Raw genomic sequence first — 23951 nt, forward strand, 5'->3', positions numbered from 1 at the left:
TTACTTTCAGATTTAGCTTTGTATTCTTGTTTACCCGGGAGTGCGGCCCGAGTTCCCAACAGTTTAATGAACCATTTAAATGATAGTCCCATTCCTATTAACATTATTATTTGGCGAACCGTTTCACAATAATCCTGTTCCATAAAGACCACGAGCCATCGGTGCAGCTGCCTAACGAGGTGGCTGGGAGCTCTGAGCTGTGTCTGGGGGCTTCTCTCGGGTGGGGGGCAGCACGGGGGGTCCTGCTGACAGCACTGCTCCGTATTCGGGGACAGAGCAATTTCAGTGCGTGGCTGGGCTCTTCCTCAGAGGCTGCTTTCTTTCCCTGAAGTTTGCAGCAGGCTTTAACCCTCTCCTTCCCGTGTCTTCCCAGTGCCCTTCTCTCTGCTCTCTAACGATACCGATTATTTGTATTGCCTTCCCCTTCCCTTGTGCCTGCTTCCAGATTGATGAGTTTTACGTGGGGCCAGTGCCTCCCAAGCAGGTCACCTTTGCCAAGCTGAATGACAACATCCGTGAAAACTTTTTAACCGACATGTGCAAGAAATACGGTGAAGTGGAAGAGGTGGAGATTCTCTACAACCCCAAGAACAAGAAGCACCTGGGCATTGCCAAAGTGATTTTTGCCACTGTCAAAGGTGCCCGGGAGGCTGTCCAGCACCTTCACAACACCTCTGTCATGGGCAACATTATCCACGTGGAGCTGGATACAAAAGGTGAGGGGCTCGTTTTGGCCTCGTGGTGGTGGCTGGCAGCACCCATGCTCTTCCCCTGCTAAAGCAGCCCCTGCTGCAGCCCCGAGAGCTTGGCGTTACGAGTATGGAGGGAGCTCCTTTCCCCTTGCGTGTGCGTTGCGTTTTGGGTCCTTTGCAAGTCACATGGAACACAATGTGTTGTCTGTTGCTAGGAGACAGCCCTGTAATTTGCAAATTGCTGCCATCCTGCCCTGTCCACAGGGTCCTGGCTGTGCTCAGCCTCATCCCCGGGCTGCCATCCCCCCACAGTTTGGCGTGTTTGGATTTTTGGTGCGGACTTTGTGCTCCTGGTGCTCTGAGGTGGGGATTCTGGCTGGGGTGCTGGCTGCTGCGTGCCTGGCATTTCATTGATGCTTAGCAGCAAACTCCAGGCTGGCAGCACAAGCATGCCCAGCACTTGACAGTGTGAGTGTGCATGCAAGTGTGTGTGCAAGTGAGAGCCTGTCTTAAAGCAGCAGGACCCCCTTGTCCCAGCCAGCTCCCGGATCCACCCCTGAGCTTGAGGAGTACTGTAAACCTTCTGGTGGTGTGGAAACATTGCATCTTACTGCTTTCTCTTTTCCTTCACTCTCAGTGAAGGACTTTGCTAAAATGTACCCAAATCTTAACCTTTGTCTAAAGCTGAAGATGTGTAGCAACCTCAATGTAAATCAGCTGTCTCTTGGACTTCTGCCTTGCAAATGTTATATTTCTAGTTTAAAGCTGGTTTGTTGCACCCTTCATTGGGAAGAGGGCATTGTTAGCACCATTTTCTTAGAAAAGAGAAAAAAGAAGTGCATTGCTGATCATTTGTTCTATATTGAGAGGTTTCAACAATTTAGCGTGCGATCTGTACAGCAGTTGGCATGCCACACGTGGTAAGAGGGTATAGTAAGACCTTAATTGACATTACGGATCCCCAGCAGAAACAAAATCACAGCAGTAGCTCTGTGCTTTCTCTTGTAAGCTAACATTGTCTATATACATATGCTTTGACATTCTGTTATCATTAATATATACAGGCAGGCTCTTTTCGCTGCTTACTTTGAAATTGAAAGGTAAATTACATTTCTAAAAAGAATTAACCATTTGTAGTTCTAGTAATGTAAGCTAAAGCAGGCTCATAAGTAGTGGATGTCTTAATGACAGGTGTTTAAACATGCTGATTGTACTGCATTCCTCCTGGTTTTCGTCCATTCATAAACTACTCTGCAAATCTTGAACAGACAGCTGACTTTTAATGTTCCTCTTTGTAGGGAGAGAACATCAAAATCTTCATTTTAAATTGCATTTTGTTTTGTTTGCCATCTCGGTGCTTCCAATGTTTCTTTTTTTTTTTTTTCCACAGCTGCATCTATTCCATTCTAAAAGAGTACCACTGCAAATGTTTTGTAATCCAAGAAAGTCCAGTAAAAGTATTATTCCTAAGGTAGCATTAGCAGGTTTAGGTTATTCTTCATATATGTGTGTCTGTATGTGTGTATAAAATAAATATTAGGAGCAAAAGTGTTTTGTCTGTCTGGCCTGAGCACAGGCTTGGGAATCTGGAACTAATAACTCAATTCCCTTATCTAAGGTGGGCTGGTTTAAAGCATGCTCTCTGCCTCAGTGCATCCTTCTGCAAAATGGACATAGTAATGGCCTGGCCTTAGAGAAATAGCTAAGAATCATTACACACAAAGCTCCTTGAAAATGCAAATGTAAGTTTTCCGGGAGGAAATGTGAAACTTTCTAACAATTATTTTACATTTCTTTTAAAAACAGTTTTAAAGTAAACCCAACAATTCTGTATCCAGAGTGCCGTGGTTTCCTGGGGGTGTGCAAGTGTTAATGATTCCAAGCATCTTAGGCCTTGTCTTGAAGAGATGGGTTTTTGTTATGACTTCAGTTGAACACTTGACGTAGTTGATAATGTGGCTCAAGGCTTTATGAAATGAAATCTGAGAATCAAATAACTTCATCTGCAGTGTTTATTCAAAATAAATCAGTCCTTTCCATGTGCAGAATCAGGCTATGGATGCTTTGCTTTTAAATTGCGCAGTGATTCTCAAGGAGCATGGGGTTTCTTAGAGGTTGCAAAATAAGAAGGTTTGGGTTACTAAACTACAAAATAATGAAAAATCTAATATTAACAAACTATGTCTTCTCCAGAGTTCAGAGATTTAGTAATGAAAAGGCTGTCAGTAGCAAGATAGGGGAGGCATTTTGGTTCTTTAGCTTTTATTCTTTGAAAGATGCTATCGAGCACACACCTTGAACAAAGGAAAGCAAATATCAGTGTCTTTTTGGAAAGCAGTGCTAATGGTTTTGTCCTCAGCATTCCCAGGCACCTTGTTTGCATTTCTAGCAGCCAGTTTCTGACAGCAGGGTGTGTTAGCAGAGCATTCTGGAGCAGCTCTGGGTGTTGGCAGAGGCTTGTCCCTTCGGTCAGAGTTTCACTTCTTAAATCTGCAAACTATTTGCTTGGCACTTTGGAGAGGAGGGAAACTGCTGCTCTCCAGAGAGCGTGGTAAGGAGTAGAGCTGCCAAGCAGACTGAGAAGAGGAAAAAGGATTTGGGAAACCTCTTTGTCTTGGCTTGAGAAAGGAGCGTCTGACTTCACTTGGCCTTGCAGATTATTTAGAGATGACCTCTACAAACAAAACTCAGAGGTGTTGCTTGCTCCTCTGTTGCAGGGATGCAACAGGCTGGGAGCGTTAGCAAATACAAGGAATGCATATTTTTACATAGACCATATTATTTTGGTTTTTAAAACTCTTCTATTGTGGTTTGTGCAGGTGAAACCCGCATGCGATTCTATGAGCTGCTCGTTAATGGTCTTTACACTCCTCAGACCCTGCCTGTAGGCACTGAACAGGACACATCGCCAACTGCGAATGAAACCCTCCAGGTATGGCCTGCTTGGTTTTTGTTTAAGAGTAGCTTCTACAGAGTTCCAAACAAACTCTTCATTGAACTTTGCTTTTTAGGACTTTTAGTGTAGCTTCGTTTTTTTTCTGTCTGGTCACAGTTTCAGTGCATGTTACTAATCTACATTTAAAGACACCTTGATTGTATTGCCATAGGAGGTGTAACTGTGGATGCAGTGCATGTGGCTAATCTGTATGCCCACATTTGCATAGTGGTACGTGTTCTTTGTCTTTATGAATGAAAAATATCTATAGAACCAACAGTACATGCCCCATTAATGCTAGAAATTCCGGCAGTTAAGAGGATGATGGGATCAGGTCTGTCCCTGACATTATTCCCTTGAAGACAGGAGGAGTGATTTACAGTGCTACATTTGGCCTAGCATCTGCAGTATGTAATTCTTAGTCCATATATTCTTCAGCTAACAGAGGAGAAACATCAGATCTTGAGCAGTGGCATCAACTGACCAGAATCTTAATTAGTCATTGGTATCAGTTTTTAAGAAAAGCAGTCAGCAAAATACCTGAGGGCTGCCAGGGTTTTCTCAGTACTTAGGGAACAAATCTCTATATGGGTTTGTCCAGGGAACTGCTCCTCTACAAACCCCACTGCAGTGAGGGGGGCAAAAAGAAACAAAGCCCGTTGGTGTGGGTTCCTCAGCCCCCTTAGTTCTTCTCAATGTCCTTTTGTCTCTGATCATAGCTTAGAAACTCACTTGAAGGCATCAATTTTTGAAAGAGGTTTTTGAAGCTTCTAAGTATAAAGTTTTCCTTTCAACCTCTTTGTGCTCTTATGACTTCCTGGAATGCCATAATTTCATTAATTTTGTAATCAGATGTTTTCAGGACAGCTTAATAGCTGTGAATGGAATATAAATATCCCACTGATCTGAAAAATCCTAATGTCTATGTGATCATGGTCTTGACAAGGGATCACACTAGGAGCAGAGTCTGCATAAGTAAGTGGATGAAATGCATGAGTGTAGCAGGCAGGTGTGAGCTCGGGGTGGGTTTGGTGGCGCTGGCATGTGATGAGCAGATCATGGGAAGGATCCCTTTACCTACCTGTGTGTGGGAAAGCAGCAGTGACTCTATGGTCTGACTGGTGGGACGTGGTGTGCTGCTGGGGAGCTGGAGCTCAGCCCTGCCTCTTTACCAGGAGGACTCATGGTGAAGCTCTTGCTTTGCTTTATGGAAAATTGATTCTGGCGCTGATGTTTAGCAGGGCACTGTTATGACTCAGCAGTGTCTGAGTGGGAGCAGGGCTTCTCCTAGAAACCCCCTGGATGCTCCTGTGAAGTCAATTGCAGAGCAATTACTTGGTTGCTCTGCAGAACTGTAGGGTTTCAGTTTTCAAACGCCGTATTCAGTAGCACTCTGCCTGAGCATTGTCTTGATGGAGGGGTTTCAAACCTATTTTTAGCAGCTGGGAACTTTCTCAGTCTTTTACACCTGTAGCCTTCTTCATTGTTTCAAACAAATGTTTGGTAGCAAGGGTAGTGGTGTGCAGCTCCTTAACCAACGAGAGGCATGTTGCCTTCAGCAGGCCTCCGCTTTCACTTATGGGCTTGATATATAGGTTCGATTGCAGATTTGCTGTTTGCTGATTTGGATGTTTGGATTTGTTTGCAAAAAAAGTTAACTTGATCATATCTCAGAAATGTTTTCAAACTTTCTCATTGTTGTGCAGGATTTTGTCATTTTCTTCTCTGTTTGCAGTTTAGACAAGACGTACAAATAGAAATTTAAATTCTTATAACTGAAAGTATTTATGCAAGTCTGCTGTTCACCTGATGCTCTCAAGTAGAGCTTATGAAGAACACTATTTTATTGGCTTCCTTCCTCCTTCTCTTAGAGTCCCTCTCTTTGCTTGCCGTTTTCAAATCAAGGGGAATGGTTCATAATGGATGATGGTTTGTGTTTTCAAGAATGCTCTAACCTATTTTTTTGTCATGGAAATCAGTGCAAACTCCCAGGGTACTTCTCAGAAAACCAGGTGGATTAGACAAATAGTATCTGAAAAGTGTGTGTTTAGGTGCTTTTCTCTTTTCTGTTTTTATAGTTGACGGATTCTCTGAAGCGCTTGAAGGACAGTAACCTTTCCTCTGCGGGATCATCTGTCACCCCAAACAGCAGCACGCCGTTTTCCCACGACACAGCCTATTCCAGCTGTCGGCAGGACACCCCAAACTCGTTCAGTCAATTCACCCCGCAGTCCCAAGGGACGCCCCACACCCCACGGTTAGGGACGCCATTTTCCCAGGATTCCACGTATTCCAGCCGTCAGACGACGCCAGTGTACCACTTTGGGCAGGACAGTGGGTACAAACACAGGAGACACGAAACAAAATTTACGGATGCCTACAACCGTCGACCGGGAGGACATCACTATGTTCATAATTCTCCTGGTGTTTTCCGCGGGACAGAGCATCAGTTCAGTACGTTCAAATCCCATCAGCAGGAGCCAGTTCAGTTCTCTCACACTCCTCCCCTGAGCCACTCGAGTTCTTCGAGTTACAAGTCTGCCTTCTCTCCTTACCAAGCACCAGCCGTATTTCCGCAGTCTGAGGAGCAGCCGTTTGCCCAAACTTCCAGGGAAGCAGAGTACCGAAGACCTGCACCGCCTCCCGCCGAGATGGTCGTAGAAAGCAGTGCTGCCACCAGCGCTGATTTTGCTCCAGTGAAGGAGAAACCAGAGGAACCTCCACCCTTACCAGATTCAAACTCTGCTCCTGAGCCGAGCGCACCGTCCTTCTCTCAGACGCCTGAGAGGAGTGAGACCCCTGGCACCCCCACCATGGAGTCTGAAATGCAGCATAATAGTTTAGACTCAAGGATTGAGATGCTCTTAAAAGAACAGAGAACAAAGTTACCTTTTCTTAATGAGCATGACTCAGATAATGAGGTCCGAATGGAAGGTAGCCCTATCTCCTCTTCCTCCTCCCAGCTCTCTCCCATCCCAATGTACGGTTCGAACTCTCAGCCCGGTTACAGAGCTCAGACACCTTCCTCACGCCCTTCCAGCACAGGCCTGGAGGACATCAGCCCCACGCCGTTACCTGACTCTGATGATGATGAGCCCATCCCTGGGACTGCTTCTCTGAATCAGAATTCCAGGGGTACATCAGAGGCTAGCATGACTCCCATCGATCAGCTGAACAGGACCTCCAAAGTCGAGACCTTGGAGGTTAAAGAAATGGTGCCTGGGGACCAGACTCCAATATCGGAAAAGATGGACGAGGTAAGTGAGGTGGAATTTGAGCCACAGTGCTTCAAACCTGGGCAGGGAGCAGCTCTTTTTTTTGTGTGTCATTCAGAGTGTTGGGTTTCTGGTCGCTTTTTCTTTTACTCAAAGCATCTCTCAGTGAGCGGGATGCGACATGCCATTCTCTAGGTTTTTTGGTTTGTTTTTCTACTCTAATTCATAATTCCAGCAGAATAAGCCGTGGAAGTTTGGCCACTGCTCATGCTGTGGATGTCCTGAGCAGTTCAGCCACTGGAGCAGTTCGTCGAGCGTTTTCTGCCATTGCTCTGGTCCCTGAACGTGGGTGTGTATGTATGCACACACTTGCTTAACGGGGCTTTCATGTTATGCTGAAGTATTGAATGTATACTTTGTTTGATAGCTCTCCAGCTATTTATGCCATCTGGTTTGAACAGAAGACAGTTGCTGGGTTTTAATACTCCCTTCACTCAGTTCAGGGGGAGGTAACTGGCTTGTGGGGGATGTGCTCCATTGAGTCTTCCAATAATAGAGCAGAGCTTGCTGCCTCTCCTGGGGCATTCGTGGCTGAAGGGACAGCAGAGCTTAACAGTGTGGAATGGTGCCAGCAGACAGAAATTACGTTGCATGGAACGTCTGTTTGGGACCTCTGTTGCAACAAATGTGAGTTTGGCTTCAGTAGACGTGTCGTATCTATTCGGCTGTGTCAAGAAATGGTCAAAACAGAGTTCTTTGCCAAGAACAGACCCTTTTCCCTCAGCATTTATGATAGTAATACAAAAAAAGAAACTGTGTGGTGTAAAAGAGCTCTTCAGTAAGGAAACCTCTTCCATCCAGGAAGGCTTGTCTTGTGTAAATGTCCTGAGCATGAGATATCAGTTCCATTTACTGATGAAAGTTTCTGGTGTTCAGCTGGCATTTAGTGGGTTTCTCCAGTGGTTTGCAGTGATGGGGCTTTCACCCCGGAAGTGGCTGCATTTCAGGGTAGGGGGAGCTGCTCCCATGGGTGCAGACTTTGCAGAGTGCTGATCTGGAGGAAAGGTGCTGCTGCATTAACAAAGTACCTGTCTCAGTGTTAAATAGGAAAACATGTCACTGTTTCTGGACGCTTTATTTTTTTAATGTGTGCCTTTCCAAACCTGCCAGCTCTTGCATTGCCACTGAGTCTTTGAAAGAATTTGGTTACTTTGATACATTTGTTACATTGATCTAGACGGGCCTATGTTCCTGGGCCAGGGAGGCTGGTGGGACCTGAGGATGTGTTAATTAGCAACAAGGTTTTGATTCCTTATGCTCAGCCTGGCAGGCTTAAGAGGGGATACCCCAAAGTGCTAAAAAGGAAAAAATAAAATGAGGAAGGCATCTCTTCTCTCCTGGCTGTTCTGGGCATGTGTCTGCTGTCCTTACTCTTGTGCAACAGAGTTGCAGCCAATTACAAATGTGTTTGGGAAGATGGATGAATGCCAGCATGGTATGTGGGGTCAGGCGCTGTGTAGCTGCAGTCAGCACGGAGCACTGGTTGGGTGTCACGTTTGCAGGTTGCGATGTGGGGCAGTGGCGTGCTGCCGGTAGAGCCCGTGTTAGGTCTTTGTCTCCCCTTAATGAGATGCTGGTGTCAGAAGTTCATGTCGGTAGCTTTGTGGTACAAAAGGATGTGAACGCCTTGGTCTTCTGCAGAAATCTCCGAGCAGGTCCTGCTGCCTTAATTGTCTCTTCCCCATCCCAAAAAAAGTTTGCTGTTTGCTGTAGAAGCTGTTTATTTAACCCTGCTCTTGGTTACAAATCACGCTAAGCCATTCTGGTGTGTTTGAAAAGTTGCCTGTGCCTTTCTTTGCTCTATCTGATGCACAAAAACCATCTCCATGTGTTTTCACTTCCTTCCTCCACCCTTCTCCCCCCACCCCCCCGCCAAAGATTTTGCTTTAGAAAAAGGCTCTCCTGGCTTCCCTCTCTTTGGCGAAGGAGTGGAGCTGAGCGGTGACTTAACATAGGCTGAAATTTGAGCTGCAGCTTTCCAACTGAGCTGGAGAGGGGCACTGAGGCTGTCTGAGGGCTGGAAACTGAACCTCAGGCTCCATCCCATTGTGATAGCACTTCTCTGCTCCTGGGCCTTCAGGCTGCTCCACACAGCAGAGGGAAGGCAAGACGAAATGCTTCTAGCAACTGTGCGGTATGGGAAGGCAAGCAGAGATGAGACATGAGTGTGGGGAGGGATTATTAAGTGTCATAAGGAAGCAATAAAGGGCGCAGCGTTTGAACTGATTTGCTTCATATTTGGCTTTCCCTGAGGGTCTGAGCAGCCCTTAGGCTCCAGCTGGAAACATCACAGCACTCCCAGGGACAATGCGAAGTGCAGGGAGGTTTTCCTTGAAACAATAGCAGCTTTTGAAGGATGTGATCCTGTTTCCCATTAAAAAAATTCAAGACTTTTGGCAATGTCAGCTAATAGAGTAATACTTTTCCTATAGGTGTCAAATTGTCGTGCAAGTTAAACTCCTCAGACTTGCCTTGGGTATGGAAGGTACTGCCAAAGCTGATGATGACTCTGATTTATCCTGCTGGATCAGAATGTTGGTTTTCTAGATCCAGTATGGTGTTGCTAAGCCTGAGACCTTGGCTGCCGGAGGGGAATGGCCAGGGGACAGGGCAGGGTGCATGCAGTGCAAGTTAAGAGTAGAGAAAGGCTTTCTGCACTGGCTGCACAACCTGCAAGCCGGCAGGACAAGCAGAAAAGGGGGGGAGGGGTCTTCGAAGAACCAGAAGATGGCAAGAAAGGAGAATAACTGAGCGGTGTAGTTATTTTAATAAATTTGAGGGTAGCAGTGTGCAAACTTTCCTTCCTGCATTCCTGAAAGCTAACAAGGAAAGGACTGTGTTGATTTCTTTTTCATAGGATCTTTCTGTGCTGTTTCAGAAGTGCAGAGGTTAAGTACGTACCATTTCACGCTTTGACATCCCGTTGAGCCAGGTCGTGTTTTTGCTTGGCTCGTTACAGGAAGAGGCCCTGCCTGCACTCCGGGGATTATAACAAGTCACCGTGCTGTGTATCGATGATGCCTTTCATGTTTCAGCTGATGAAGGTGTTAGTTGGCATGCACAGCCTGTGTGTAACAGGAAGACCGTGTGATTGACGATTGTATTTTTCCAGATTGACGAGCACAAAAATGCTTTTGAACCAAGAATCAACAGACTCGTGCCTTCCTGGCGATTTGACTGAACAACTGGGTACTGTGGTGGGAGGAGAGCCAAAGGTATTCCTGAAAATAAAGATCCTGAAATGCAAACGAGGTGCCAAGCAGTCCTGCTCTGGAGTTCAGCGAACAGTCTGGGGAAAAATCTGGGAGTGTCACAGTGCATGGCCCTGGAGGTACCTGACAGCCACTGCTGTCATTTGTGCTCTGCACTGGGCTGTTGTGATGTGCTGAATGCTGTGCTGGGTGCTGAGGTGCCTCTCACAGCGTGGTGCTGACAGCTCTGTGCCAAGCTGATGGCTCAGGCTTAGCCCCACAGCGAGTGACCCCTGAGATTACATCTGGGCTGAATTTGCACTTTGCATCCCGTTGTCTTTGGGCTCTTATGCGGTCATGGTCAGAGTTGGAAGAAATGAATGTAGAAGGGTCACTTTGTCCCTCTGGATCCTTAGCAGGGTGCATTGCCATCCTCCTCGGGACACTGCATTGTGTCTCGTGTCGTGCCCCCATCCAGACCTAGTTATGGGTCAGTGGCTGGTGAACGATTCCCCTCTTCCATCGAGCTAAGTTCAATCTCAAGTTGTCACGAACATGTCAGAGAGAAAGCAATGGCCCAGTGCATGAGGAGGAGCAGTGAGGAGCAGGAGCTGTGCCTGCAGGATGCATCCCCTCCAGGACACTGCAACGCAGATGGAGTCTCTCTGCTCCTGCTTCATTTGTGAGATGTGTTAAATGGGGCTTCCTGAGGGGGAACCTAAAGGCGTCTGGCCAAGGGACACTCCAGGGCTGAAGAGCGCAGAAGTGATTTATTCAAGGTAAATGCACGTTAAGGCTGAGAAGGTAGAGTCTTAGAGCCAGGAAATGTGATACCTTGGTTTCCACAGTAACTGTGCAAGAGCCCTTATGCCCATAAGTAGCTGTTATGTATGTATAATATATATGAGTACACCTGGGATCCAATTTACAGCTAGAGTGGGATTCATCATTCCTGGAGGGAAATGGGGGAAGTGGATGCAGCGGTAGTTCTGGATGCTTTTTTTTTTTTTTTTTTTTTAATTGAAGAAAGGAGAAAAAACTGAGAGCTGCAGTGTGTGCCCAGTCTCATAAACACTTTTTCAAATTTTCCTGCCTCCTGAGCTCTTGCAAATGCAATCATTCCTGATGGAACCAGTTCCTAATGGAAATTCAAAAAATAGGTGTATGTTGTGACTCTGAATTTCCAGAAAGGCAGCCAATGCCCAAGCAGCAGAGATTAAGGTGACCGCCATGCTTCTACATGAAAATGGTACCAGCCATGCCAAACCTGTGAAATTAAGATGAGTGCGAGTGGCTCCATCTTCGGGCTCAGCTCTGGGGACATCTTACAGTGTTTAAGCCTATTCAGAAAGAATGGCAGCACACAGGTCCTAGAAAATGACTTAAATACAGCCCTGCACCAGATCCTGTTGGGACCTCGGAGATCCACTCAGTGTTGAGCATTCTTCCAGAGCTGGTTGGGGAACCACAGGCAGGGATCACTTCCTCGTGCATCTCATTCATTTACCACAGGCAACCTGCTGCCCCTTCAGAATTACACGAAGCAGGGGAGCTATTTGCTGATTTGTCTGACTTTTGACGTCTCACATTTGGCTGCAGGTTGGTTCCTGGAGTGCTGAGCAGCTCAGTGTGGGAAGCAAGGAGTAAACAGGCCTGGGGGGAGCACTTGTTGAAGCAGAACATTGTGGGATTCACCGGTTGTGTTGATGATGTACTCCCTCGTAGGGGGAGAAACCTAAACAGAGGAATGTTCGACTCTATGGTTTGGTTGGGTTTTGATACCCAGCTGCTTCAGGGAAAGGAGGGAATGTAATGGAGACAGAAATGGTGAAATGCTTTGAAGTGTAGCTGAAAAATAGAAAGCAGGCTGTGGTTGGGAGGCTGAGTGCCTTTCTCACTCTCTGGTACTGGGCCAGGGCTTTGAGGCTTTTACATTTTGCATATCTCATAGAAGTGACGTTGCTGTCCCTTTTTTTATGTCACTGTTACTGGTTATACTCTTGCTACCAGCTCAGTTTTACTATGTTTTGCCACTGGTGACCTCCTGTACATTTTCACTTCCAAGTGAGCTGGGCACGTAAAATTGAATTGCTTGTTAGTAGGTAAAGCAGTGCTTACTGTGTGCTTCTGTAATGTGTAGATGTGCAGCTGCTCTGGAAGCTTGACTTCAAATTGCCGTGTTTAACCACAGCACACAGTTACCATGGAACGGTGTATGCAGGTCTGAGCTCAGCAGCCCATTTCCAGCCAGAGACCCTCCTGGTGTCTCCGCTTCTGCTCCTCACAGGGTTATTCCCTTTCTTTTCAACACCCCAATTTCAGCTGCAATGGTGCTGAATGTGCAGATGCCATGAATGTAGGCTGTGGAACCTGATGCCGAGCGACACATTTTCCCTTACAGCTTCCCCACCCCGTTATCATTCTGCTCGCATTCTGCATCTGATGGCTGTGCAGAGTTAACTGAGGGACCACGAATGTGCTGCTGGATGGCAAGGTGCATTGCAACACGTGCCGACACCGAGCAAATGTGCCAGTGTGTTAGGTAATCAGCTGAAATACTGAGAAAATAATTGCTGGTAACATATTGTGCTGGCAGCCAGAACAACGCCAATTCCTGGGGCTGGTTTTGAAGAAGATGGAACAGCCGCTGTGCTATGTGTGCGTGTCTAACACACAGCAGCACGCAGGCGAGCACTTATTCAAATTTCTGCTGGCTGCTGCCCTTCCTGGACACCCTAAATAGACACTGCTCATCAGCAGAACGTTATTTTGCATATGCACCAGCGTGAAGTCCCATGACTTCGCACCCCCTTCTATTAATTCCAATTTTCAGCACGGGGTGCCTGTTTGCACCTAGCACAGATGGGGCAAAAACTCATCCCGAAAGCAACAAGTTTGTTAGTGCCCAGGTTTTGGTATGAAAGTGCAGTGCTTGCCTTCGGAAACGCACGTGCATCGTGAGAAGGATTTCTCACCTTTTCCAACTCCTTGCAGGAAGAGATGGTTTAAAAATAGAAATCTAAAAAATTGTTTTGATTTGCTTAGTGCTCAACTAAAGCAGAGGTGGTTTTATAAGTCACCAGTCGTACAGACGGGCTGGTGAGGTCAAGGTATATGACAAACAGAAGGTGGAAAACAGATCTGTAATGCCTCCCCAGCCTCGGGTCTGCTCGATGTGTTGCAGGAGCAGCTCAAGCAAAGGAAGTTGTTGGTGGCTTGGGCTCTGGCAATCGTTCCTTGCATGGGGGGCAGTGGCACGGGGAGGAAGTGAAACTGCTCTTTGAGCTCAAAGCTGGCAGCCGTGCCCATGGCCCAGAGGTTTCCTTACAGCAAGGGCAAAGGGCTGTAGGAAACCTCCAATTCCTACTCTTTGGCACTCCGGTGTTTCATCCTAGGTGCTTCCTAAGGGCACTTGAACTTGCTGACTGCTCTGCACGTGTGTGTTTTGTGGAGTCTGCACTTTTGTGGCACTGATAACTGGGTGCTTAGTGTTATTTATCGGACACCTTTGCCCGGCTCGGCCCTGTGTTGCCCAGCAGCTCTCCCCACAGCTGTCAGTAGGTGAGAGAGGGAGGAGGAAGGCTCTGGGAACAGTAGGGAGGAAGATGAGCAGCTGGGACACTCTTTCAGGGTCCAGTCCTTCTCCTTCCTTCCTGCCCTCACCTTCCATCCCACGGGGACTGTCCTCGTGCTCACCACTGCCAAAATTCCCAGTATCAGTGCTTGGAATGACCACTAGATCAGAGGGGAGAGGAGGGCTGATAATGGTGCTGGCTGATGTGAAGGATATTGTTTGCCAGGAGTTGAAAGAGCACCTTGCTGGCTCGCTCCAGGAATCAAGTGTTTGCTGCTTGCTTGGGGGCTCTGGGATGAGAGTCACTGTCCTACAGAGGTTTTCCAAAAAGAGTTGTGCTTCACAGCATGTCATTTTGTGCTCATGCCCAAGCAGTGTGTCGTCTTCCCACTGTGCAGGAGCTGCTCGCATTGCGTCGAGCATGCTCCCTGTGCAGGGATTGCTGGAGCAGACAGCTTCTTTCCAGGTATTCCTTCTTTCACAGGAGCTTGTTATTTCTGGTGCCTCTTGTGTCCCAAGCGAAAAAATAGACTGAAGATGAGAGCAGTGCAACTAGTGGAAGGAGGAGCTGAGAGACCATAGCCTAGGCTCAGTGCTGGTGTTTGTCTCTGGGGACAGTTTCCCAATCCCAGACCCTGCTGCCAAAAGATGGTATTTCAGTCAGCAGATGTGGCTGAGTTCTTGGTGCAGGTAATGGAGGGATTGTCTTTGAAGGAGGCTGATAAATGTGAGCAGTCGTTATCGTGGTGCTCCAAGGGCTTTGCTGCTGTCCAGAAAAAAAAAAATCTCCGGGAAAATGTGAAAATCTGTAGTACTGCATGCAATTATTCAAACGATGGTAAAACATAAAGGGCAATCTACCAGTTGAATACGTGCCACAGAGATGTGTATGAAAAGATGCATTTTGACAGGGGAATCTGAACAAATTTGTTCACCTGTTAATACTGTGTCAGGTGAGATACATCTCCCAAATTATATCAGCAGAGTGGTACCAGTAGATGGTTTTGCAAACAGGAGATGCATGCCAGTTGGTGAGAGACTGCAGGAGGATGCTGTGGGTCTGTTTGAAGATGGAGACTTTGTGCTGAGGAAGCTTTTAAATACCCTGAAGACTTTGGGTGGCGCTGTGGGGTCCTTTAGAGGAACACAGAGTGCTGTGCTGATGGGTTTAGAGTTTTTCCTTTCCAGGGTTGAATGCCATAAGATAGGGTTTGTGTGGATGTGCTTTCAGTGTTCAAGAAGAGAAAACTTGAGCTTTAGATACTGCCACACCATCCATAAAAAATAATCTGGTACTGGGGTCCCTCCAGTCCCTCATCATCCACTGGTCAGGACACCATCCTGTGCAGGAGCTGCTGCTGGTCCCATCTGGTACAACCATCTCACCCCAGTTCCGTATTCAGCCTTTGCAGTTCCCTGTGGCAGTGAGGTTCAAAGATGAATTTTGCTCCAGGTGAAAAGTGTTTCCATGTGGTTTACTGTAAACCTCCTGCTTGCTAATTAGAAAACAGGTGGGGAAATCAGCATTGCTTACATCCTTCTTTTTTCTTTTTTTTTTTTTTTGTATATTTTATGGCTGAACAAATGGCAGTGGGAATGTAGCGCAGCTGTGGGATGATTCCACTCCAGTAATTTAGAACAGTTGCAGCTACACAATTTATTTTGCATATGGTTGGGATAGTTCAATAGCAAAAGTTTGATATCTTCTAGAAGGCTATGCAAAATGTCATGTTCTGCACGGGACCCTGTTAAGGGATCAGCCAGCAGTGCCAGTCCCAAGGGCTGTGTTTCCTGCAAGGAATGTTGTGCAGGAAGAGTTCCTTCTGTAGCAGAGCTCTTCTTTACAGAGCAGGCTTTGGGGAGGAGAATTTGAAGGTATTTTGGCTGGTAATTGCTTTAGGTTTCATCATAGAATGAGGATTTTTAATGTTTTAATGAATATATCCCATGCCTCAGCTGATATGCCTGGTTCTGTCCTGCCTGGATGCAGGATGTAGTTAAATCAGTGCAGCAAGAGAAGGGAAAAGCTGAGCAGGAAGTAAAGCTGCAAAAAGCTTGAGATGCCTCCAGAGAGATCATCTGTAAGAGAAGAGGAAGTGTTACCAAAGGGGAACTGCTTCTTACTGGCCTCACCCTTGCTTTTGAGGAAGGACGTCTCTATGCAGCCTCTTCAGCAGCTTGAAATAGGCTCCTTAGGTTGAAGTATTCCCTGCAGCCCAGCTGGGTTTTAATGCTCGGAAGGATTTGTTGGTGCTGCAGTGCTCAGGAAAGGCGCTCCTTATGATCGTGGATCATTTGTGGTCACTACGAGCCCAGCCACAGCAGTTGATGGAGAAGTTTGTCTTGTGAGCCTCTTGAGGGAGAAGCCATGTCCATCGTTAGGGATGCCCCTGGAGAAGGAAGGGCAAAAGTTTGGGTCTGAGGGCAGGCAGCAGCAAGCAGGAGAGCACTAAGGGATGGTGCTGGTGGATGACCTCACAAAAGCTCTTTTTTTTCTTCTGCTCATTGTCCTCCATGGCCCTGATTCCTTGGTTTCTGCTCTCCTTGCTGAGGAAGACCTACATTACACAGGCTGCCTGGTGAATGTCCAGGTCTTGCAAATCAATCTGCTCTTGTTGCTGAAACTGGAAAGATCGAGAGCACTGAATGTGCTCTGAAAATGCTGCCTATCAGTAATACATGTGATTTCAGACTCTCGAGGGTGTAGATGTAGTGCATAAAAAGGGAATAATATCAAACTGGCCTACTTCTGCTGATTAGAACTTGTTTAAATACAATATGTGTACAAGCTATTCTTCAATAGGCTGCTATCAGCTGCTTTCCAAGCTTATCTGCTTTCTTATCACTCTGTTGGTAGCAAGATCTGGATTCCTGGCTCCATCTGACCTATGATTTAAGTATGAGAGTGAACTCAGGGACAGCATATGAAAGCCTGCCTGGCACTGAGCTGCAAGGTGTCTGTGTACTCTGCACGCTTTTTTAATGCTTATAGGTGGACTCTGATCTAATGCTGCCAGTTGCCTTCTTTATCTCTAATTGTTAAGTACATTCTGCTATCTAGAAATATTGGTGCATTTTTGCACTGCTGTGAAGAACAAAACAGACCATTTCAGAATCATCTGGTAAATTAGTTCACTGTATCTTCTGTGTGATTTCTCCTAAACTTATCAGTTTTCTTTGTATTGTTACATGCTGCTTCAAACTCTGAGTCTTGCATGTGGACAGACCTTGGAATAACATCTGCTAGTAGCTGGGACACCAGAAAATGACAGAGGACGTCAGAAAATGACAGAGGACCCCATTGCATGCTTGCCATTGCCTTTTTTATTTTTATTTTTATTTTTTTTCCTCAGAGGATGTTTAGTTCCCCTGTAGGATTTGGCTAGTTTATTCCCAGGACTCTCAACCTGGTGTCTGAAAAGGGCTTTACCTGGGTAAGGCCCAGACAAGTCTTTGGGAGAAGCAGGGAATGTTCCCTGACTAATTTATCTGCAGGGGGTATTTTCTTGCTACTCTCCCATCCTTTTATGCGTGACTTAGCTTCTCAGCTAGCTGAAGTCTTTGAAGTTAGATTGCAAATTGCATTTTGGCTGTCTCTCTCTCCGCTCTCCCACCCCCCTCAAAATAGGGAAACCAGAACAACCATAGCTGAGGGAAGAGCTGGCCTTGCTGTGTGTTCCCCTGCATAACATCCCTTCTTTTTTTCCTCTTTTCCCTACCTCTTCCTCCCCCCACCAAGAAACCCTTTTTGCTCTTAATAAGATCTGCTTAACAGTTGAGGGAAAAGGCCATGGTTCTGTCAGGTGATAAATGCAATTTTAGAGCGTTTCATATGTAGTGAAAACCAGGCAGCTGCCTTACACAGCCCCCACACTGATGTGTGTTTGCTGTGCCAGGTTGGATCTGCTCCCCCCAGGCAGAAAGAGATGGGTCAGTCTGGCACACACCAGATTTTGGGATGGGGCTGGCACCCCTTGGCACATCTCCTTGCCTGTGCTTTAGGGCCTGTCTGGTTGTATTTCAGGGGTCTGGAGGTTCATGGGTCTCACTGTTGATGAACATGGACCCAAAGGATGTTGTTGGCCTTTGCTCTTGCTTCAGTTTGAACTGTCCCTGCAGATACCTTCAACCTTCTGATACATGCTGGAAGCCCAAGGACAGTTTGTCTGGCTTTTATGAATATCCCTTAATCAGTGGGTACGGACAAGGCATAACCACAGCACATCACAGAGCTTCCTTTCCCTTTCCAAACGGAGAAAGAGATCACTGCAGCTCATCCAGCTTTCTGCTAAGACAAGTCAGGCAGCTCTGTTAGTTTACGGCTCTGAGGATTGCCATCCTGGAAAGCTTCTACTGTGGGCTCCTAAAAGTCTCATTAAGAACTGAAGTGAGGTGCCAGGAGGATGGATTGCCGAAAGTACTGGGGATGTTGGTTGAGTCTCATTCCCTTGGAATTGCATTTCTCAAGTCATCTGCCTTCTGGATCGGTGCAGATCTTGTTACCACAGAGCACTAATCATGCTGCGTCTGCTTCCCATCTGTCCTCTTCACGCAGTTTTGTATTTCCACAAGTCCTTTGCTAAATAAAAGGAGTTTCCAGCCTCAGGGAGGTGCCTAGAGGCTGCTGAACTTCTTCCTCCAGGATTTTATCTTGGACGGAAGAATCCGTGCATTACTTCACGTGGACACTGGAGCTTCCATTTCCAGTCATGTTACAACTAGCCTGAACCCCTCATGTTTAATTGATGCTTCTGTGCTCTGCTGTATTTTGCTTCTTGGTGCAACACCACTTCGTGCTCTTCATCCTTGGGCTTTGATTTGGGAAATGAAGATTTCAGACTAAAGGAGGGGAGATTTAGACTGGATATAAGGAAAAGGCTGGAGAGGTGTCTGGAAATGCTGAGCCCCATCTCACGTTCAAGCCATCGGCCAAGAGTTTGCAGGAGACCTGGCTGTGCAGATTCACAATGGGGCTGTGAGGCATTTCCTTACCCCTGCCCTGTGTTCAGGAACTAGCAGGAACTTCAGGGGAATTCTCCTTCTGTGATTTTAGACACTGACTTGAAATTTCCTCCTGGCACTGGAAGAAAAACTCTGGCATAAATTAGGCTGGTGTTTACAGTGCTGTTTTTTTTACCATGAGGGCTTGAGTATTTTTGTCATTTGTTTTACCCATTGAGCAGCCTTGGAGGTGTGAAGAGGTTGGTGTGTGCCAAGGAAGCCCTGCCATAAGTACCAGACTAAAACAGCTGAGCCAAGTGAGTGTCTGTGTGGTCAGGTAGGGTGTTCTAATCTCTTGGAGCTTGAATTCTTTTTTTCAAGTAATCAGAATTTGTCAATCAATAATAAAGAAACCAAAACACCCAATAACTTTCCACCTCTGGCAAAAAATCCTTGCTTCACTGCAGCTGTTTTGGTGCCTTTTTTTGCACCAAAATGGCTGCAGGGCACAGTGTTGAGTCTGTGTCACACTAATCTGCGTTCTGCTGTGTTTGCTGCCTTTGCCCAAGAGTCAGATTTGCCAAGTGCTGTATAAATGTATACTACATAGATATCTTGCTTTTCCACTGTCAAGATAGAAATGCATGTTGCTGAAGTATTTACAATCATTCAGCTGTAATGGTTTAATCTTTTAATATCCTGAGCACTTCATTATAGTGCAAATACACTACCTGAATGCTATCTCCGTCCCAGTTAAGAGCTGGCATGATGGCAGTCGCATGCTCAGGCAGCAGCAGGAGGATGGACACTCCTTTTGCTGCCCAATAGAAGATGAAGGATGTGGCAAACCAGCCCAGGAGGAGGCAGCAGGCATCTATGGCATCAATCCAGGCTGTGTGGCAGAGCTGCTACTGTGGGCACTGGTGATGGCATGGTTACTTGAGCAGGAGGGAAAGCTGGCAGGGAGCACAGGCCACACTTGGCTCTGCCCTCCTGTTTGGAGCCACCCTCATGCACGTTCTCGTAGAGAGAAGTGTGTGATTATAGTTATCAACATAAAAAATATTTATTGTAAATATAGTGCTGAGTCTGACTGGTTCACGCCTGACACCCAGAGGTGTGAGTGCTCAGCACAGGGCTGCTGCCATGTCAGCGTGCCTGAGGGCTGCACTGTGCTCCTAAGGGTGTGCCAGGGATGTGTGGGACCTTTGAGCCCTGCTCTGGTGAAAAGCAGATGAGCAGTGAGCAAAGCAGTGCTCACTGAAGCCCTCACTGTGCTCTGCTGGGTGAGTTTTGGTCTGCGAGAGGTGTTTGCAAGGTGGGATTCTCTGGACTGAGTTGTAAAGAAAAAAAAAAAAACAAAAAAACAAAAGGAGCATTTCATTGAATCGTGCCTCTGAAGGAGAAGCTGCAGGTGTCACAGCTTTACATCCTCAGACATCCCTTCTTTAAGAAATGCAAGCAACAGGTCTGAAGCATCCGTTCTCTCTAATGTTTTCCGCAGGAGGCAGAAGGACTGAGCTGTTACACAGCAGGGCTGCTCTCACTCAGGGATTGCAGCATGCTGGCTGCAGCTGCTCCCTTGCCTGATGAGGAGCACACCATGGGCTCAGCGCAGGAGGGACCCAGAGGCTGTTCTCGGCTCTGTCAGCACTCACTGCATGACCCTGTTCAGGTGTCACTTCCCTGCCTCTCCCTCACTTCTGGAGGGTTATTCTTTCTCCACTTTTTTTTAGGGTAAGGGTGAGGCTTGCTCATGTGTGAGTGTTTTTAGATCCCTCCATGGACTTGGTCCAAAACCAAGTGAGGACTGTTTGACAGTCAGTAGGGTTATGAAAACTTTTTTCTGTAAGAACTGCTTCTGATTTTACTGCTAGCTGTACTGAAAAGCTGATGCTTAACATTTCAAGTGGGAAAGATTGTCAGTATTCAGTCATGCAACCTATGAAGTTTTAGGCTTTAAGGAGTGATTTTCCCATTTGGTTTCTGTAAGTGGAGGTTGCTACAGGCTTACAGGTTTGCTTCGTCTTGCAAGCATGGGATGCATCACTTCGTTAAAGCGAATGACCTTGCATCATGCTGATGCCATTGATCTTGCATTTCATTATTTTGATGCACCAAAGCTCGGCCAGGCTGTATCAGGGTAGCTGTGTTCAATGGTAGAGGTTACCTACCAAAAATAAAGGTAACTTGGTACCAATCAAAGTGTTTAAATGAAATCGACTGTGAGCTGACAATATTCAAAATGCATTCTGAATTCTTTTTAAAAGGAAATGAAAGCATGCACAGTTCCTCTGCCCATAGGAAAGGCACCGAACGGTATTCACGCTGAAGCTCCCAGCCGCTGCCGCAGTGTCAGTGCTCCTCTGGGCCAGGGAGAGAACAGCCTCTGCACACCTGGAGCTGCCAGTTCTGCATGCAAATATTAGGAAGTAGTTTCTTTTTGCTGCAGGTATGAATATTTGCTTGCTAAATGCTGGGTATTAGCTCTAAGACTGATACCCTGCATTCAGTAGCTCTCTATCCTGTCACTATTCAGATTGGTCAGAAGGGAGATCTCAGGATATTTCTTTTGCTTAATTCAAGAGGCTCTACCTGAGGTAAACCACACTGTGCCAGGACTAAAGGTGGCAGTTAGTGTGTTGGACAATAAGTGAGATCCTTTGTAAGCAGTTACGCTGACGTGAGTCTCTCCCGACAAATTTGCATCATTAAAACACCTTTGGAAAAATGTGTCATGCATATAATTAAATACCTGTTTGGCTAACTCTTAATTTAATTAATGCAAAGTGAAGATGGCAGCGTGAATTAATTGAGAGGGAAATGGCTTTCCTCTCAGTGGGCTGAAGGGAGGGTTTCTGGAGGCATTGTGCCCTCAGAAATGTGCAGGTGAACTCCGGGACTGATTGACACAGTTTTTTGACAGTGATAGAACTGATGTCCTCACAACAGTACGTATGTCACATATCAGCTCATTTTTCTCCCCTGTGAAAGCAAAGAGGAAATCCAGAAGGCAGTTTCTTTGGGACAACAGCACAGCTGCTTTTCAGCCTTACCTTGAGAGATATTTGGTAGCAGCCACAGCAAATTCAACCTCAGACAGATGAATGAAAAGAAATTCGTGTCACAAAAGGTCTTTCTGTGTCTCCCATTGATTTCTTTCTGTGCCTGTATCTTCCTCTCTCAGTTGGTGCCTATGCTTTTTCCACTTAGATACAACTTTCCTGTTCATCTGCTTTAAATATTAATTCTTCTTAACTTTCTTTAAAGACTTCCCCATAGAAGATCTTCTTTTGGTTTGACCTCTTTGCTAACCTTGTGTATTTCCTTTTTTTTCCCCCCACCCTTTTGGTCTTTTTCTCCCTGCTGTTAAATCTTTCCATTTTGCTTGGGATAAAAGTGGAGCACAGGTTGTTCACTGTGCAGGTGAGTTGTGAGCTCCATGCTGCAGGAAGCAGGGAATCTGTTGTTGCTTCCCGCAGACTCATATGAACACAAGAACTTACAATTGTCTTCCAGAAATGCTAGTTGTTGGTTTAGCAGCTCTGAGCTCAGCTCAAGTGCATGTATGAAGCATGTATGAATGAAGGAAAATGAAGGAGGCTGATTAGCAGCTCAGCAGGCCAGGCCTGTCAGCTCTGGTTTCAGTATCAGCTGCTCAGGGTGTGCATGGGGGGATGGACCCTGCAGGAAGACTGGGGATCAGTGAGGGGCTGAGGCTGGGAACACGTTGTCCCCATGGTGCTGCCTGGTGCTGGAGCTCCGCAGGGACTTCACAGGGACTTTCCTGCATACACCCTGGATGAGATGAATGCAAACTTGAAGTTGCTTTTGTCTGTCTGTGGTAGGCTGAATGCTTCTGGCTTCCCGTTCAGCACTGACTTTTAGTATGATCCAGTTTTTGCAATTGGAACCAATGCTTTTAACAACCTTTTACATGTTTGTTTGGTGAAAAATGGGATCTGTTTGACAGGAAACTTTAAAGCTGCCACAATCATCTTGTTTGTTCTTCCTTTGTTCCTTTCACTAGAGCTGCATTAGCTGCAACTGTCCTTTCATTGCCTGGCATCCACAGTGTGGGATGTGATTGTGGAACTGAGAAGCTGGGGAAGGGATGCAGGGTGCAAACCTCAGTGCCCATTCATGCTGTGAACCACTCTGCAGGGATAAACGGTGGTCTCCTTGTAGAGCCCCGAGATTAGACATCTTCAGAGAGCTAAGATTGCAGTTGGCTTTTTTGGGGTGATCGTGCAGTGTGTGTCCTGTGCAGTGTGTGTCCTGCTGGGCTCATGCTGCAGCAGCAGAATGTCAGGAAGCCTGGGTGAGGGGAGGTGCTAGGACAGGAGGATTTGCAAAGCTGCTGTGGCAAGCACTGTGCTCAGCCTGCTCTCTGGTGGTAGCTGCTGTAGCAGGGATGACCTTTGATAAAAATGTGAAGCATTTGATTTGGTTGGGGTGGTTGTGGTGGCTCAGCTCCATACAGCTCACAGCAGTCATCAACTCAGCTGCCTGTGCTTTTGTTCCCTTACTCCTGGGCAAAATTCCTAGGTAAAAATTGAAATCACAGCAGCTTTGGGAAGAGAACTGCCAGCAAAGTTCCCCTGTGCAGTTTCTCCAGTGTTTGACAAAGAAAGATCTCCATTCCATTTCACCTTTATTTCAGGTCAGGAGAGTAGACAACAGGTAACTGCTGGCCCACAGCATGGGAGAAATAAGCATCTTGGGGGATCTTCTGTCAAGTTTGGCTGAAGACAGCCAACAAATTCCAAAAGCTCCTGCCAGAACTGAGGTGCAGAGACACTTAAGTAGGCCACTGGCTTGTGGTCAGTCTCATTTCCTTGGCTGGCTTGGGGAGTGGGACATGGGATGGATACTTTCTGTTTAGATGACAAGGCACAAACTGTTTGGCTCCTTTGTGCGAAGCTGTTAAAAGGAAGGAAGTGCTTGATACGTTGTTCAGAGGAGGCTGGCTAGTTGTGCTTGTTGGGAGCTTGAGCAAGAGAGTCATGATGAGAGCTTCTGCCTTTCAGCCCTGAAAACAGATGGTGGTGTTTGCTGTCACCCTAGTGCTGGTTTTGCCATTTTTGTCAGGGAAAGAAGGAAGAATGGGGTAAATAGTTTTGGAGAGGGTAACTTGGGACCCTCTCTTGTTTTTGACATCCCACTAGTAAAATGCCAGCCCCATTTGTGTCTCACAGAAGATAACTCTTGATGTGGAAGATGCCTCTTCCAGTAGTGACTGCTATTGCATAGCAGGATTTGTTTTACAGTACCTGAGGTCTGTTAGTGCTGGAGGCACCAGCAGGATCCAAGAACCTGTAGGGTGTGCCTGCAGGAGTGAGC

The 23951-nt window shown here is 46.6% G+C and overlaps 1 protein-coding gene across 1 annotated transcript in view; it reads left to right on the forward strand.

Moving 5' to 3' along the window:
• SETD1B (SET domain containing 1B, histone lysine methyltransferase) overlaps positions 1–23951 on the forward strand; it is a gene marked incomplete at its 3' end in the record, with an annotated part of 41742 nt that overhangs the window by 1141 nt on the left and 16650 nt on the right. Inside the window, exons 4-6 of the mRNA XM_079544066.1 lie at positions 446–716; positions 3512–3624; positions 5706–6884. Of these exons, the coding sequence (XP_079400192.1) occupies positions 446–716; positions 3512–3624; positions 5706–6884 (1563 nt within the window). The remainder of the gene's footprint in view (positions 1–445; positions 717–3511; positions 3625–5705; positions 6885–23951) is intronic.

The sequence above is a fragment of the Tetrao urogallus genome (assembly GCF_951394365.1).
Source record: "Tetrao urogallus genome assembly, chromosome: 17".
Classification (NCBI taxonomy): Eukaryota; Metazoa; Chordata; class Aves; order Galliformes; family Phasianidae; genus Tetrao; species Tetrao urogallus.